This window comes from Atractosteus spatula, chromosome 8 (genome assembly GCF_055471065.1).
Source record: "Atractosteus spatula isolate fAtrSpa1 chromosome 8, fAtrSpa1.hap1, whole genome shotgun sequence".
Taxonomy (NCBI): Eukaryota; Metazoa; Chordata; class Actinopteri; order Semionotiformes; family Lepisosteidae; genus Atractosteus; species Atractosteus spatula.
The window spans coordinates 8,516,210-8,531,136 of NC_142713.1; the positions used below are offsets into that span (position 1 = coordinate 8,516,210).

Genomic DNA, 14,927 nt, shown 5'->3' on the forward strand with positions numbered 1-14,927 from the left:
ATATTGTAGAGCTACAGTGTGTGTTTTTTTTAATAACACCACATTGATAAAGGTGCCTGTTTCTTTGCGCAAGGTGATCCATTGTCCAGTAGACGTGTTGTACTTTGTAGCCCGATTTAAAGTGGTACTATTTCACAGTGTTAATAGAAACCAACCATTGATCCTAGCTCATATACGACTGAAATTAAAACGTCTAGGTGCCGTCATCTCCAACTGATTTTACTTGGGAAAGCTTCTGCTTCCGAGCTAGGGAATACAAGTTTTTTTTTCTCCCAATTGTGGGATGTGGCACTCAAAATAATTCAATCGGATTTTAAGTTAAATTAAGATCAAAAGGCTTCTGTGTATTCCAAAGCAAACACGGGCCTGCTCTCATATTAAAATAGCCATCACCGATATACAGCACCGCTTAAATATCCCACAACACGTGGTATAAATGTTAACCTTATGCAGAGCCTGTGTGCCAAGCCAAGCACAGTGCGTATGACCAAGCCACCAGAAGCTGTATCTTCTGTGTCTGCTCCATTCAGTGATCCGTGAATATATTCGTCATATATTTTGTGGGAAATATCGGTTAAAAATGTGAGGAATAAGAATACACCGTAGAAGACAGTGCTGAGTTACTTCACATTCAATGTCAGATAACGAAGCCGAATAAGAAATTGACGACATATCAAAATTGAATAGCATTAATTGGAGGCACTGAAACCTAATCACGACATTTTATTCTTTCAGTTCAGCTATGGGTTAAATGGGTTTGGATCTGGTCACACTTGTTGGAATGGAGTGTAAACGTTATAGAGGTGTGGATAATACGATATTTCATTGCAATCATACAACTGTTACTTCAGTTTGCAATACATCCTTGATTATGTACTTTTATATTCTGTCTATATTGTAATGCTGGTGTTTTATTAGAACCGCTGTCTGTATTGGTGTTACCGGTATACAGTAGTACTATTATTGTGTTGTTAGTCATGACGTTAGAATCAATAAGAAAACCTTTTTTTTTCAATGCCATTTAAACTTAGGATTGAATATATTTGAAAATGCTTTTCTCAAGACACGGGGTTGGTATACGTCGTAACTCTTAAACCACCGGTATATTTAGGTTTGATGGACAGCAAACTCACCTAGCGCAACTTCAGACTGGCATTGTTGAAAGAGATGCTGATACTTTTAGCTGACGTGAGCGTTTTTGAATTACACCTACTGTAAACCTGCGACTGTCGCGATCACAGACACCCTACAAATGACTGCACTGTAATGACTTTCGTAGATGTGTCCTCGGTTGAAAAAGAATCTACTTAGAGGTTGCACCTGCAAACTAGCAACGCGATTTCAAGAATATTTCAATTGGCTTGGAGGTACACGGAATATGTTGGAAAACACTGCAGACGATAGCAAGTTGCGGCAATAGAGCTACTGTACTACAGTATATTTTCACATACAGTATATAAGTCTGGCTTGGACTACCGTTTGTTATGGCAGCTGATTAAATGGGGAGATACTTGGACATTTTGGCTTAAGACTTCTTTACATTTATTCTATGTTGTCCAACTATAATAATAAAGAAAATAATTGAAAAAAATCTGCTGATTCTGGTTATATAGTAATACTGTATGTGTAGCATACAGAGATCCCAAACGTGAGTTCCAGTAATATTAATATTTAAATAGTAATTTAATAGTAGCTAACTCGGTATGGTGATTGTTGAAACCTGTTTGTTTCTTAATTTGGACTTTTTGTTATAAACTGGTTTGTGATTACTCAAGGGTACAGGAGTGCTTAGCCCTATACCATAGAGTAGCCCACCTCAATAAATTAGAAATTAAGGAATAGTTAATTCAAAAAGCAAAAGGAGAAACATTTACTTTTTAAGATTTGATGGTTTTACACTGTGCAGTTAAAGCTGTAAGGTTTTCCACCGCTTGGTTATGGAGATTTATCTGTATTTGTAACTCATATCACTTATAAAGTGTGCAAGTAAGGCCACATTTAGAATTATGCTCATCACTTAATAAAAATATATAAATCTCCTAGATTCCATCCAGAGAAAAGTAACTGGATACATTCCCGGGCTTAAAGCAATGTCTTACATGGGTAGGTAGACTGAAAGAACTGAAACGTTTTAGTCTTGAAAAGGGAATCCTCACAGACATTGATGAAGCCAGACCAGTGGAAATATTTGTCAAATAAGAGCTAGAGAACTCATTTGGAAATGATGTGGAAGTGTATTTGAAACTGAGGACAGGAGGCACAATTTAAGGCACATGGAGGGATCTGGGAGTAGTTAAACAAGTTGAAGATGATAACCCTGCTTTCTATAAAATCCTGGCTTCAATGAGATCCTTAGATCAATTAGCTATCAAATGAGCAAAATGGCCTCCTCTCTTCTGTAAGCCTTCTTATATTCTTACCAGTATCATGGAGGTCAATTTTTTTGGATTTGTTCTGGAAATGCTTCTGGTGTTCAAATTTGAACAAACTTTATACAGTACTTACGAAAAGAGTAGGGGTGTAACCCTGGCGTCCTGGCCAAATTTCCCATTGGCTCTTGCCTGTCATGGCCTCCTAATAATCCCCATCTATGAATTGGCTTCATTACTCTGCTCTCCTCCCCACTGATAGCTGATGTGTGGTGAGCGTTCTGGCACACTATGGCTGCCGTCGCATCATCCAGGTGGGGCTGCACATTGGTGGTGGTGGAGGGGAGTCCCCATTACCTGTAAAGCGCTTTGAGTGGAGTGTCCAGAAAAGCACTATATAAGTGTAAGCAATTATTATTATTACTTCCAATTTAGAAGGTCAGAAAATCGGCAGAGATCTTTTTCTTTTGGCCCACCACAGAATTTAGGTCAGGCCAGTGACGGTAACAGTATTGTCCTCGCTGCTATGTTACTGCGCTTTCAAACTGTTTAAAAGTAACGACATGAGACCTGAATCTGAATCTGTTATTCTTGTAACACTTCGTAATAAGTGAATTTATTCCACATTAAAATTACAATACCCAAGACTCTAAAAGGTCAAATGATCAATTAGTGAGATTTGCAGGCATACTGAAATTTAATATTAAACATTTTAATTGACTGTTTGTGCTAAATAATTAATTACAACTGGATTTTTGTTTTTTTACTAGTAACAACGTTCAAGCAATCGAATCAACTAGTAGTAGGTGTACTGTAGTATTTCAACCCGTTTTTATGGTTAACCCATTTGTTCTGCTCATGAATGCACTGCAGATTTGTTTGGAAATTAAAAATATTAGTTGTAGACTGTCCATCGGTAAATCCTGAAATTGCTTGGCTCGGGAAATAGTTTATTATCTTTTATTATCGATTATTTTTATTTTAGCGAAATGTTTTCAACTAAATGGTCGTGCTTTTTGTTGCATTGCGTGTGGTTTTTGCCGCAGCGATACTTAGAATAATACTGCTCGTCAGAGAACGCAGTGTAAACTTTGTCTTGTGATGGTCCTGAAATCAGTCCACTTGTACTCAGGCCAGTACTCATGTGGTTATGGTTAACCCAAACTTTCCATTTAGAACTCAAAACGACAGTGTTGTATTAATTTTTGTCGTATCATTTCACTTAAGTGCCACTGCGCATAACGTGCACATCTCTCCTACTTTGATGCAGAAAAGCTTATCGGCTGACTATTCAGTTTTTATAGAACTCAGTGTCTCGAGTTTAAACCAAAACTATTATGCATGAGCAATTATCGCCTGTTTTTGCTTCCTTGCTTTGGGTTCCTGTGGATTTCAGAATAAAATTCAAAATACTAATGTATTAGTACTACATGGATAGAATTTATAAAAAGTATATGGACGTATGTAATGGAGTTAGAAAGACGGACAGAATAAGAGGAGCGTAAATGAAATGCAGAACTAAAAGGGGTTAAATGTTGTTGTTGTTATTATTATTATTATTATTATTATTATTATTATTTATTTTAATAGAGAGACATAAATGTGCCAGCACTAGCTTTTCTGATCTGCATTAACTGAACTGGCAAAACATTTTCGCTAGGGGGAGCAGTGGGGTTTTAGAACAATTTCATACATGATGCAAGGACTTGATAGAACGAATTTCATTCGGAATTGGGTTATGTAGATAAATAGTGACATCGGTTTGGTTGTTTCTTCATACGTTCTCTCTATTAGATTCCATTATTTTTATTTTTGCTTTCTGTTTCATTTTTTCTTCTGCACTACCGGTCAATTTAAGGTTCAACGGGGCCTTGCAAAACTATTCAGACCCTTTACAAGCTTCCAAATGTTGCTGGATTGCAAATTATAGTTGCACATCATTTTCCAATCAATTATTGTACACTCACACGCTGAAGCAGAACAATTGTAAAGACAAAATGGGTTATCTGTCTTCAGATATCTTAAAGAAAATCAAACACTGGGATTTGCTGCTTGTATAGGTATTCAGACCCATGTGCTCTGGTAGCTCTAGGTTTACACAAATGAAAGAAATTGCCCTCCCAATGACATAACTGCCTTTCTGTTGACCTCTTCCTGTGCGCCATTGAAGAGACCGTTACACTTACTCAAAACTTATGTTTTTTACTTTCATTATCTAAGATATTTGCTGACAAAAAAAAAGTCTTCAAAAATTTCTGTTTGAGCATGTGAGTTTGCCATAACATTACTGATTGAAAAAATGGTGTGTGTTTATCATTTGTGGTCCAGCAGCATCTGAAAACTTTAAAGGGTCCGACTGCTTTTGCAAGGCACTGTACAAGTGTGAAATACACTGTATTGTGTGAAACATACCTTTATTTTTAATTTAACTTCTGACATGACAGCAGCTGCTCGCTTTCATAAAACAGCCAAAGTCTATGTTACAGTTAGTCTTTGTCTAACAGCAGTTGGTAAATACTCATTAAAGTTAAAAAAATGTGATGTTTCATATTGTGCAGGTATGAGGCTTCACTTTCTGGTTATGGCCCTGCCTTTTACTGATTTCGGTGCCCATGGGTTTTCTTGAAATGTGAGGAAAAGAGGTTCAATGGTCTATTTTTCCATCTGTACTTACGACTATGCAACACTTGGATTATACACATGCAAATGAAAGATAAAAAATAGATAAACAGAAGTTAAAGAAAACCATTAATTAAATCTTAGAATCCAAATACTAGGAGAAGTCAATACATATTGGAACTAGTGCCTACATTGGTGGTGGTGGTGGTGGTGGAGGGGAGTCCCCATTACCTGTAAAGCGCTTTGAGTGGAGTGTCCAGAAAAGCACTATATAAGTGTAAGCAATTATTATTATAATTATTATGATTACTGCACTAGAAGCTAATAATGATGATACAGGAGTGTCTTAAATGTGCCTCAAGAAGAATGACAGAGAAGATTGTTTTACTGGCGTTAATCATAGGATAGGAGAAACTGAAGAGCTGCTATTGTATGTGAAGGAAGTTCTCCTGGCTGTTGATCTTGTAGAGGAATGATTGAATGGCTGAGTCACGATGGAGAGAAAGAAGTTCAGTGAACAAATGATTCAAATCAGGTCATGCAGAGTCCAGGGTGGAAAGAAAACCAGAAGAGACAGCAGTAATTCAGGAGCAGAGGCACATATCAGCGAGCAAACGTCCTGACCGTACACCTGTTGGCTTTCATTTCATCCAATTCTACAGCAATTACCAAAGTGAAGCCTTAATTGGACTCACTGGTTGCTTGATAGTATGGTGGCGCAGTAAATCTCAAAACCCTCCTGTGCTATTTCAAAATGTATATTGAAGAGAACTTAACCAGTTATAAAGGGATCAATATGATTTAAGCTGAATAATAAGGGAGAGGGGATTATTGTATTAATGATGATATTATGGACTATATATTGCTTGACATTCACTGACTGAAGAGATATACAGTGGCAGGTGTGATTTTTCTTTCATGTTATCTACTTTTGTCTTTCCCCCGACTAGCTCTGCTGGTAGAGCATGAGACTCATAATCTCAGGGCAGTGGGTTCGTGTCCCACGTCAGGCGCAAGGTGCTCTAATAGTCCACACTGGGCAGCAGCAGTATGGGGGGGGTGTCGTTGGCAGTATCTACGCAATCTTGCCATGAAAACTCCATGATGGACAGTTCCACCCTCACTATCCATAGAGTCGCTGTGAGCCGATACCGACTCGACGGCACTCAACGACCACTGCTTTTGTCTTTTTATTTTTTGCTTTGAATGTACGGAGTAGTTTTTTTATATAACAAATTGCCTCTATAAGCTTTAAAGCAACAAAATGTGAAAGCTGTGCAAGGGTTCGATTACATCTGAAAGGCACTGTGGTGTATATTAATGATTCATTGTCCCTAGTGGGACTTTGTTTACAAAATCCAGTACTATGTTCCAGGTTCCCTTCTCACACTTCTACAGCTTCAGGCTTTTCTCAGATTTCAAGGTTAATATACTGTATATACTGTACTGTATATATATGCAGAGAATACATATGTAAAGAGGTACATGCATTTATGTCTACGGCCAGTTTGGGGTCTGTTTCCCAGCAAGTCAACAATATATTCTGCCATTTTCGGATTTTCATTAATATGGTAAGTTGATGGAGCGGTCATAAAATCTTGCAGTCACCTAGGAAGAGCTTTGAAACCAAGTGTGCTTTTCACTTCAAGACCACATCACACAAAGGTGAAATCAAGAGGAAGTGGGTGTAGCAGCACAGCAAAAGACATTTGCCCCCCACCAATGTTGGGGCACCACATATTGGAACTGTTCAATACATACAGGACCTTGTGGTGATCAAAAACCATTTTAAGATGTATTGCAACGTGGCAAACTGCCAGCATAATTGTGTCCCTAGATGTGGTAGTTTTAGGCATCTGCAAACGTTGAGCACAGATGTTACACAGCTGAGACACATCTCATCCTTGACCAGAAGCCTATAGGTATGATGATGTCAGCTGATCTTGCAATGGGAAAGAAAGCCTAAGAAGGCCTGGCTTTGGCAAGTTCAACTACACAATCTGTACAGGATTGGCAATCATGGCAGATGATGTCATCACAATGTCATGTTATCAAATGTTATTGTATTTCTGTCTATTGTCTTGTCTGCTGTTCTATATACAGTATATACTGCACCTGAGAGACTAGTGAGAAACACTTTTTACTATACTATGCACCCGTGTAAGTATAATGACAAATAAAGTTGAATTGAATGTTATTGTTATCCAGGGACGTCACAGCTTCTAATCACATAATGCATTTGATTTTTTTTCTTCTATAATGTAGCCTAGATGAGGACCATGTGCACCAAAGTATTGCAAATATACCTTACCTGTAAACAATGGGCAACAGAAGATTGTAGTCAAAAATCAAGATTGGTTGCTTTTAAAGGGCATTATATTCCCTTATCCTGTGATTGTACAGAGGCAAATGAACTTGAGATGAGACAAGCAGAACATTTTCCATATTTCAATAGATTTATTGCCACTTAAATGATTTGTGGTGAAAGCATTGTTGTACAGACAACCCAGAACAAAATGACACAGGCTGTTGTGCATAACATTACTTGTGCTATAAAATATAGGCCCACAATATTTTCAAGACAATACTGCAACTTACAGACCCTGCAAATACGAAAGACAGTAGGTGTTATGCGAACACATTTGAAATATCATGTTGCAACAAACAACCTTATACTGTAGATAACTTAAAGGTCTTTTATGATGAGTAGGCCCTTCTTATAAAGTTCCCTGATTTGATCAGCCTGGCAAATAACACACAAGTTTAAGTAACTAATTAAAAATAATCAAAGAAACTATTTTGAACATCACTGGCTGTTGGCATACCACCCACAATACTTTGATGTGGACCATGGAGCAAAAGAGTAAAAAGTTGATGCCGGTAAATTAGAATAAGAAAAAAGTTACACACAAGCAGGGTTAAGCGACATCCTTGAAAATAAATTAAAAAGTGTTTAAAAAAACTTAGCCTTTTAGACAATTTTTAAAAATTCATTTGTACTACAAATTATCCAGATAAAGTGGTTAAAGAATATAAAGACACAGGATCAGAATCACTGTAACATCCTCTAATCTAAAATTGTATATTCAAAAGGTACCGTGTTCTTCAACAAAAAAAGCTGTTCTAGACACATTTCTAAGTACTTTCTGCCCATCTTTGTGTTATTCAAATTAACTAAATCCTAAAACGAGTCTCAAATTTCCAGAAAGTCATTTTAAAATTGCTCTTAAAACGTGGATAATTCCTGTTACCAAATGTTTTTGTGACACTTAGAGTTTAGCCAGTCATTTTAGAATGATAAAATACCTCCTGAATTAGTCATAGGCTACAAAGTCTTTCACAGAAGTGTTTTGTTTTTCTGTTCAGATAAACTATGAAGAAGAGCAGGGACCACTGATCTTACAATATGGAATTTAGAAGTGAAATGTGGTAAGGAGATGGCCAAAAGGAAAATGATGTACTGTTTGAGCTCAAAAGGGATAATCACAGAGTACAGAATCTTTGGAAAATAAGTGAGAAAAACAACCATTACAAACTTTAGAGTCTTTGAATCGTTTCATTTCCTCAGTTCTCTTATTCACCTGACTAAAATCCCATACTTACTAGTGAGGCAGTAAGCAACAAACTAAGGCTAAGGATCAAATGTGTGTGCAAACATAAGAATGGTTCATACAATAAGAGAACCTCATTCCACCCTTTACTGAAGTAATTAGCTTGTTCTACATTCTCACAACCCTTTGTGTTCAAAAATGTCTTTTCTGGTTCTTAAAGGGGAACTGCAGTCCCAATTCCTTATTAAATCTTGGTAACAAAATTAATTCATTGACGCTATAGAAAATTTTAACGAATTGAGAATTAAGCATAAAATCGTGAACTTTGTGAAAGTACTGCAAGTCTCCATGTTGTGCAAACTGGCAGTCGACTTCCCACAAATGACGACGTGAAGCGGCCCTTCCTGCTCACTAGTCACTGTAATGACTAATGTAATGTAATGCAATGTACGAGCAAATAAAAGACAGCAGACATTCCACCACCGAAATGTTTCAACATGATCTGCATGCAGAGTTAACAAGCAGGTAGTATTTATTGGCCAAAGTGTCTCAAAATTGAAAGCAATATTTCTATGGGATTAAAAGAGCTGCATTCACAAGTGTGCCTGTTTACTATGTCATAAGGGCGCACACATCATCTGACTGTTTACGTTACTGTATACATTACTTTTAGTGTGGTTTGAAAGGCACTCATCAATGCTGATTCTTTCTAACCCCAAAATATAAAAATAGTGTTGCAGTTCCCCTTTAAATGCACTCTCATAGTTTCTACCCATTTCCTTTGGTTGGTGATCCTGAGAAAGCCCAGTGGGTTGTCTTTGTCAGTACTTTTGAAGACACTATAAGTGGCAGAAACACCTAACAGATGGGGACAGACTGGCACATAAATTCCCCTCAACGGCCAACCCTGGAGGCCCATAGGTACCGAGTGAACATTAAGGAGAAATGTTTGAAGGGAAGTGTCACCAGTGTAATTGTACCAGATCCAAGACAGAAACAAAAGGGAAAGGCCTCAAGCAAGGAGAGGAAGAAATAGTGGTAAAGCCTGTTTTGGCTTTTGAATTTGTGTTATAAGAAACTGGACTTTTTTTTTTAGAAAGCAGGCAAGCAGATTAGCTGCCTGACAACCAGAAAGTGACTCTGAAGAGTTTAGTTTCAGACCGCAGCAAGGAGCTAGGCTTTTGTTTTAAAAAAATCAAACTGGATGTCTTTTAAACGATTTTCCTAAACAATGTGAATTATCTAAGAAGCATAAACAAAGGGTACCACAAAATTAAAATTAACTTTTTTCCTGATTAAGTTTGGGGGGAAAAAAATATCCTTGGGCAGGTGACCAAAAGACCACCGATACATTCTAAAATGTGAAACCTAACAAAATGTAATATATATATATAATCATTAAGCAGGGATTTACACAGAAATGAATCGAAATATACCACATTCATAAATGTAACTAAATGTAAGAAAGTAATGTAACTGAATGTAAGGTCTCTGAAAATTTGAAATCATATTTATCTTCCCTATTCATGATCATTTTCAGTCCACAAGTTAGCTGGGCTTCATCATGTTATACTTAATTGAACCTGTATACTGGATAATACATTTGGAATTGAGGTTTTTTTTAAAGGCTTAAAATGAAAAGATTCAGTTTTAATTTCTAGGTTAGTTAGCACCGTATTACACGTAGTATTTATCCATTACATGCAATTTTTTTTATTTATACCATATAGGACAAACAACAATTTTCAATGTATATTGTCAGTAAAAAAAATTGGTCCTACTGTTTTCTGGTTGTTTTTTTCCCCGAGATCTCTCAGAATAAATTGTAGCAGCTGACATCGCTAGCTCCTTCAGGAAAGTACCTTGAAATCATGGGCCAACAGCATGAATATAGGGTGGATGAATTTTAAAATAAATTATAGCATTGAAAAAGCTGCCTACTGTACCATGACTAAAGACAAAAAAAATAAACAGTAATAACAACCTCTTTTCACAGAAACAGCCCTTGTTACCCTTACACCCTTACAGATGTAACAAAAATAAGTAGGCAAAATAGTTTGTAATATGTGCTTATAATCATGATAATAAATAAATATTTACAAAAATATGTTGAAATATGTTCAGGCACTTTTTAACATCTTGAACTTTACTACCCTCTTTCAGTTCTAGAGGTTTCATATTTTTTTAACACAAGTGCATTTTAATACATATGGGAAATCACAGTCTCTGAGATTAAATGTGTACTGTGGTAGTATTATAAATATCATCTGGAAATAGCTAATTATTAGAATGATTAATTGTTAATAACAAAATGAAGTACTTAAAGATTTAGGAGCTGAGATGAAAGACCTGCAAGACGTAAGGCTTAAAAATACATAGACTATGTACATAGATATATTTGAAGGTCAAGTGTTGTCAAACAGTGTTTTTACATTATTTGGCCAAGTGCATAGGTTTTCAAATGGTTTTGTATATAGAAACAGCTCTTCAAACACCACTTTTAGTCTGTATTCATACAGAAAAATACTGTAAAAACAACAAGGGAAGAGAGAAAACATACTAAATGAGTAATTTTGTGCTGTATGAGATCAGAAATTATGTCCTTAAAAACAAACGCTGACAGCTTGGGTGCCTCTGCAAGAAATTAACAGATTCCTATTTCCTACATCCTCCAGGGTTCCTGCAAAGACACTGTAACTAATCACGTCTGGAAGGCTGGAGCAGCACAGAAAACACATGGCTTTGTGTTTCATTGGATGGACCAGAATAAATGCTAAACAGACTGAATTAAAAAGAATTTAGAGGCCAATTTAACACACAACTGACACAGTAAAGAGCATTAAGGGCATAAGAATGCACCTTCTCTCTCAACTGGGACTGTCTGATTTGTAACACTCTCAGTAGAACAGGTTTTGAATGATAGATATTTTTATAGCAAACTAAATTATTTTTAGGAAGTCCACTTTTTAGTTTGGTGCAGCATATATTGGCATCCCCTATATCCAAACCCACTGAAAGCAGTTTTCAGAAACTGTATGTGTTGGCCTGGGTCAGGAGGTGGGGTTTCAAGTACAAGTAAAGAAATTGACAATTTTGAGCAATATGTTTGCATACTTGTATTTAAGATTATATTAAGAAATGTTTTTGTTTTATTTGCTTTGTGAAACAGTACCAAAAACAATCTCTACTTCCTGGGATTTTTTGCTTTTTGAGTTTCCAGAACTATTAGTCTGTCTCATACATATACTTTCTGAGCTAGCCCAAGCATGACCTTCTGAAGATGTTTACAGAAGAGTTCAGATTGTCACCCCTGCTTTTACTCAGTCAGGTCCTTAAAGTAATCGCACACAGCACTAAACCATGATATCTGTGTAAAAATGATCATCCCATGGACATTTACTAAAACAAATGATGGTATACTTTCTCCAAATCATTTGAGTTTTCTTTAAAATCAAGCAGTTTAATGGTTTCTAGCATTAACAGCACCTACACTCCCAAATGTTAAAAAATAATTTAAAGTAAAAAAGACAGTACCAAGTACTGAGAAGTGTTTTAAAGACGGGTTGGATTTTAAGAAGTATATAAAGTGTATATTGATATACTGAGGGTATACTTAGAATTAGTCACACATCGTATTATACCATGGACTTTCAATGTTTTTCACACTATAGTTAAAATGAATGATCATGCATGTAAAATGTCATTTTTACAATTTAACACCACAAAATGTATGATGATTATACTACAGACTAATGTAACCACAATTACATTTGCTTTCATTAGAAGATACAAAACAATTTCTTTAGAAAATATGTCCAATCTTCCCTGTGGCCATATTTATGTCTAAAATAAGTTACACACAAACTGTTTTTTTTCTTTTTTTCTCCACACCAACCTCATGCTAGCAATGGCACTAATACAGTACAGTCACTAGCTTGCTCCAAAAGGTTGTGTGAAACCCTCCCATAGGGATAGAAATATATGCATTTCCATATAAAAATAGAGAGAACTGTTCTAACAAACTTTAGATCAACTTTTCTACAAAAATATAAAAAACAACTTACTTCATTCTAGAATTATTGGCTAGGTACTACAACAGTATTGGTTGGCTTCTTATTATTTCAGATTGTATTAGCACATGAACATTCACCCAAATGATTGCAGACACCAAGAAACAATCGCTACCCAAATACCGCAAGTTTGAATGCTTTGAACCAGGATAATGCCTTCTGAATTCCATGGACTTCTAATATTTGATCATGTGAAACCAAGCTTAACGAAACAAGATGGGAAGAAATTCTAATTTTAAGTAGGAACACTGGATACAAACGCTAACTTGCGTAGACATCTACAGTCTCACACACACATACACACAAATACAAGAAAAGGTGGTGTAAACTTAAGCGGCAACAAAATGTCACTGACATCACATAAATCTGACAAACTGGAAGAGATGCATCCCACCAAAGCGTTCCAACAACACTTGACCTTTCCAAAAAGTCAGCCCCATCAGTTGGCATTTTACTGTGCTGATCACCTGGTTCCAATCTCCTGTCAGAACCTCAGATCCTTTTGGTCAAATACGATGTGGTTGGTTAAATAAATCGAGATAAAGCCGAAGATGGTGGAAGAGGCTATGTACGCCGTCACTGACTCGGTAAACTGGACTATCATGCCCATGAAGAGAGAGGGAAAGACCTGAGAGAGTAGGAAAGTGCTGTCCAAGATCGCAAAGTCCAGCCCCACGCCACGTTTCCCATAATCCTCCTGTTTCCCTCCTTCCCCGTTGCTAAGGCCTGTGCCATGGCCAAGTGTGGTCTCTCTGGAGAAGCTGGGACTTGGGGCGGACCCATTACAAGCAGTGTAGTAGCTGGCACTGTCTGGTCTGAAGCAGTGGTGCGTGTTCTCTGGGTGGTTCATGGTGCATTCCTCTTCTGGCGCGAGATACACAGACTCCCGCGTGATTGTGATTCCATTCTTGTGCATATTTTTGGTTTTTGCTTTTGGCATGTAAACCTGAAAGGCCAATACAATGGAAGAGAAAAAATTAGGTTGTATAAGTATATAAACTAGTAGTAAAATACACATACAGGTAGGTGTAAGAGAACAACATGCCCTTCAAAATAGGAAATGTATATTACAGGGTTTGGATGTTAAAATCCATTTACATCATTTTACTGTACAGAGAATTCTCATCTGAATTCTCAAGCATTTCATATTTTACTATCTAAAGGCATTTAATAGATACATAAGCGCTGGATGTTGACTCTTTTAACATGGAACATAAACATGGGCATTTTTACATCACTGGTACAGTTTGTTCTGCTTATAAAATCCAAAGCTTATTATAACACTGGTACTCCTCAACAACAATTTCCCACAGCTCTCTGCAGGGCTCAATGCTAACACAATAATGTATAATACATTTTGAGTGATACAGCATTTTCCCCCTGAGCCATGCATTTTGGTGAATTGCACTGTCTTAAGTAAAATACGTTTAATCCTGTTCTATTGGCTTGCTTGACCTGGATGAACACAACTTCTGAAGGGAGTCACTGCTTGTCCAAGCCAGCCAGCCCACTTATACAGTGCAATACATACTTCATGCAAGCAAAAACCAGGTTTCCAGGTTGAGGCCCAGGTCAACATGTTAATGTGACAGTAGCTTTATTTCTTACATGATTTGACTCCTTTATCTGCCTGAACTTATCAGACGTCAAGCAAGCAAATCACCATTAAGCTGTTGTTTTCACATGAAAAACCTGAAATGTTAAAGCTACCAGTTTCTGGGAGCAAGTGCGGATTGCTCTGTAATAATACAGTAATTAACATTATTTATTAAAGGACAGATAAATATGACTTGGCTGTGTTTCAATAATAATAATAATAATAATAATAATTGCTTACACTTATATAGCGCTTTTCTGGACACACCACTCAAAGCGCTTTACAGGTAATGGGGACTCCCCTCCACCACCACCAATGTGCAGCATCCACCTGGATGATGCGATGGCAGCCATAGTGCGCCAGAATGCTCAACACACATCAGCTATCAGTGGGGAGGAGAGCAGAGTAATGAAGCCAGTTCATAGATGGGGATTATTAGGAAGCCATGATTAGTAAGGGCCAATGGGAAATTTGGCCAGGACGCCAGGGTTACACCCCTACTCTTTTCGAGAAACGCCCTGGGATTTTTAATGACCACAGAGAGTCAGGACCTCGGTTTTACGTCTCATCCGAAAGACGGCGCTTGTTTACAGTATAGTGTCCCCGTCACTATACTGGGGCATTAGGAACCACACAGACCGCAGGGTGAGCGCCCCCTGCTGGCCCCACTAACACCTCTTCCAGCAGCAACCTTAGTTTTTCCCAGGAGGTCTCCCATCCA

At 37.2% G+C, this 14,927-nt stretch overlaps 1 protein-coding gene across 1 annotated transcript in view; it reads right to left on the reverse strand.

Annotated features, from left to right (window-relative positions):
- Positions 1–7,425: 7,425 nt before the first annotated feature.
- LOC148829156 (solute carrier family 45 member 3) overlaps positions 7,426–14,927 on the reverse strand; it is a 42,295-nt gene continuing 34,793 nt past the window's right edge. Inside the window, exon 5 of the mRNA XM_088924346.1 lies at positions 7,426–13,555. Within this exon, the coding sequence (XP_088780472.1) occupies positions 13,094–13,555 (462 nt within the window). The 3' untranslated portion in view covers positions 7,426–13,093. The remainder of the gene's footprint in view (positions 13,556–14,927) is intronic.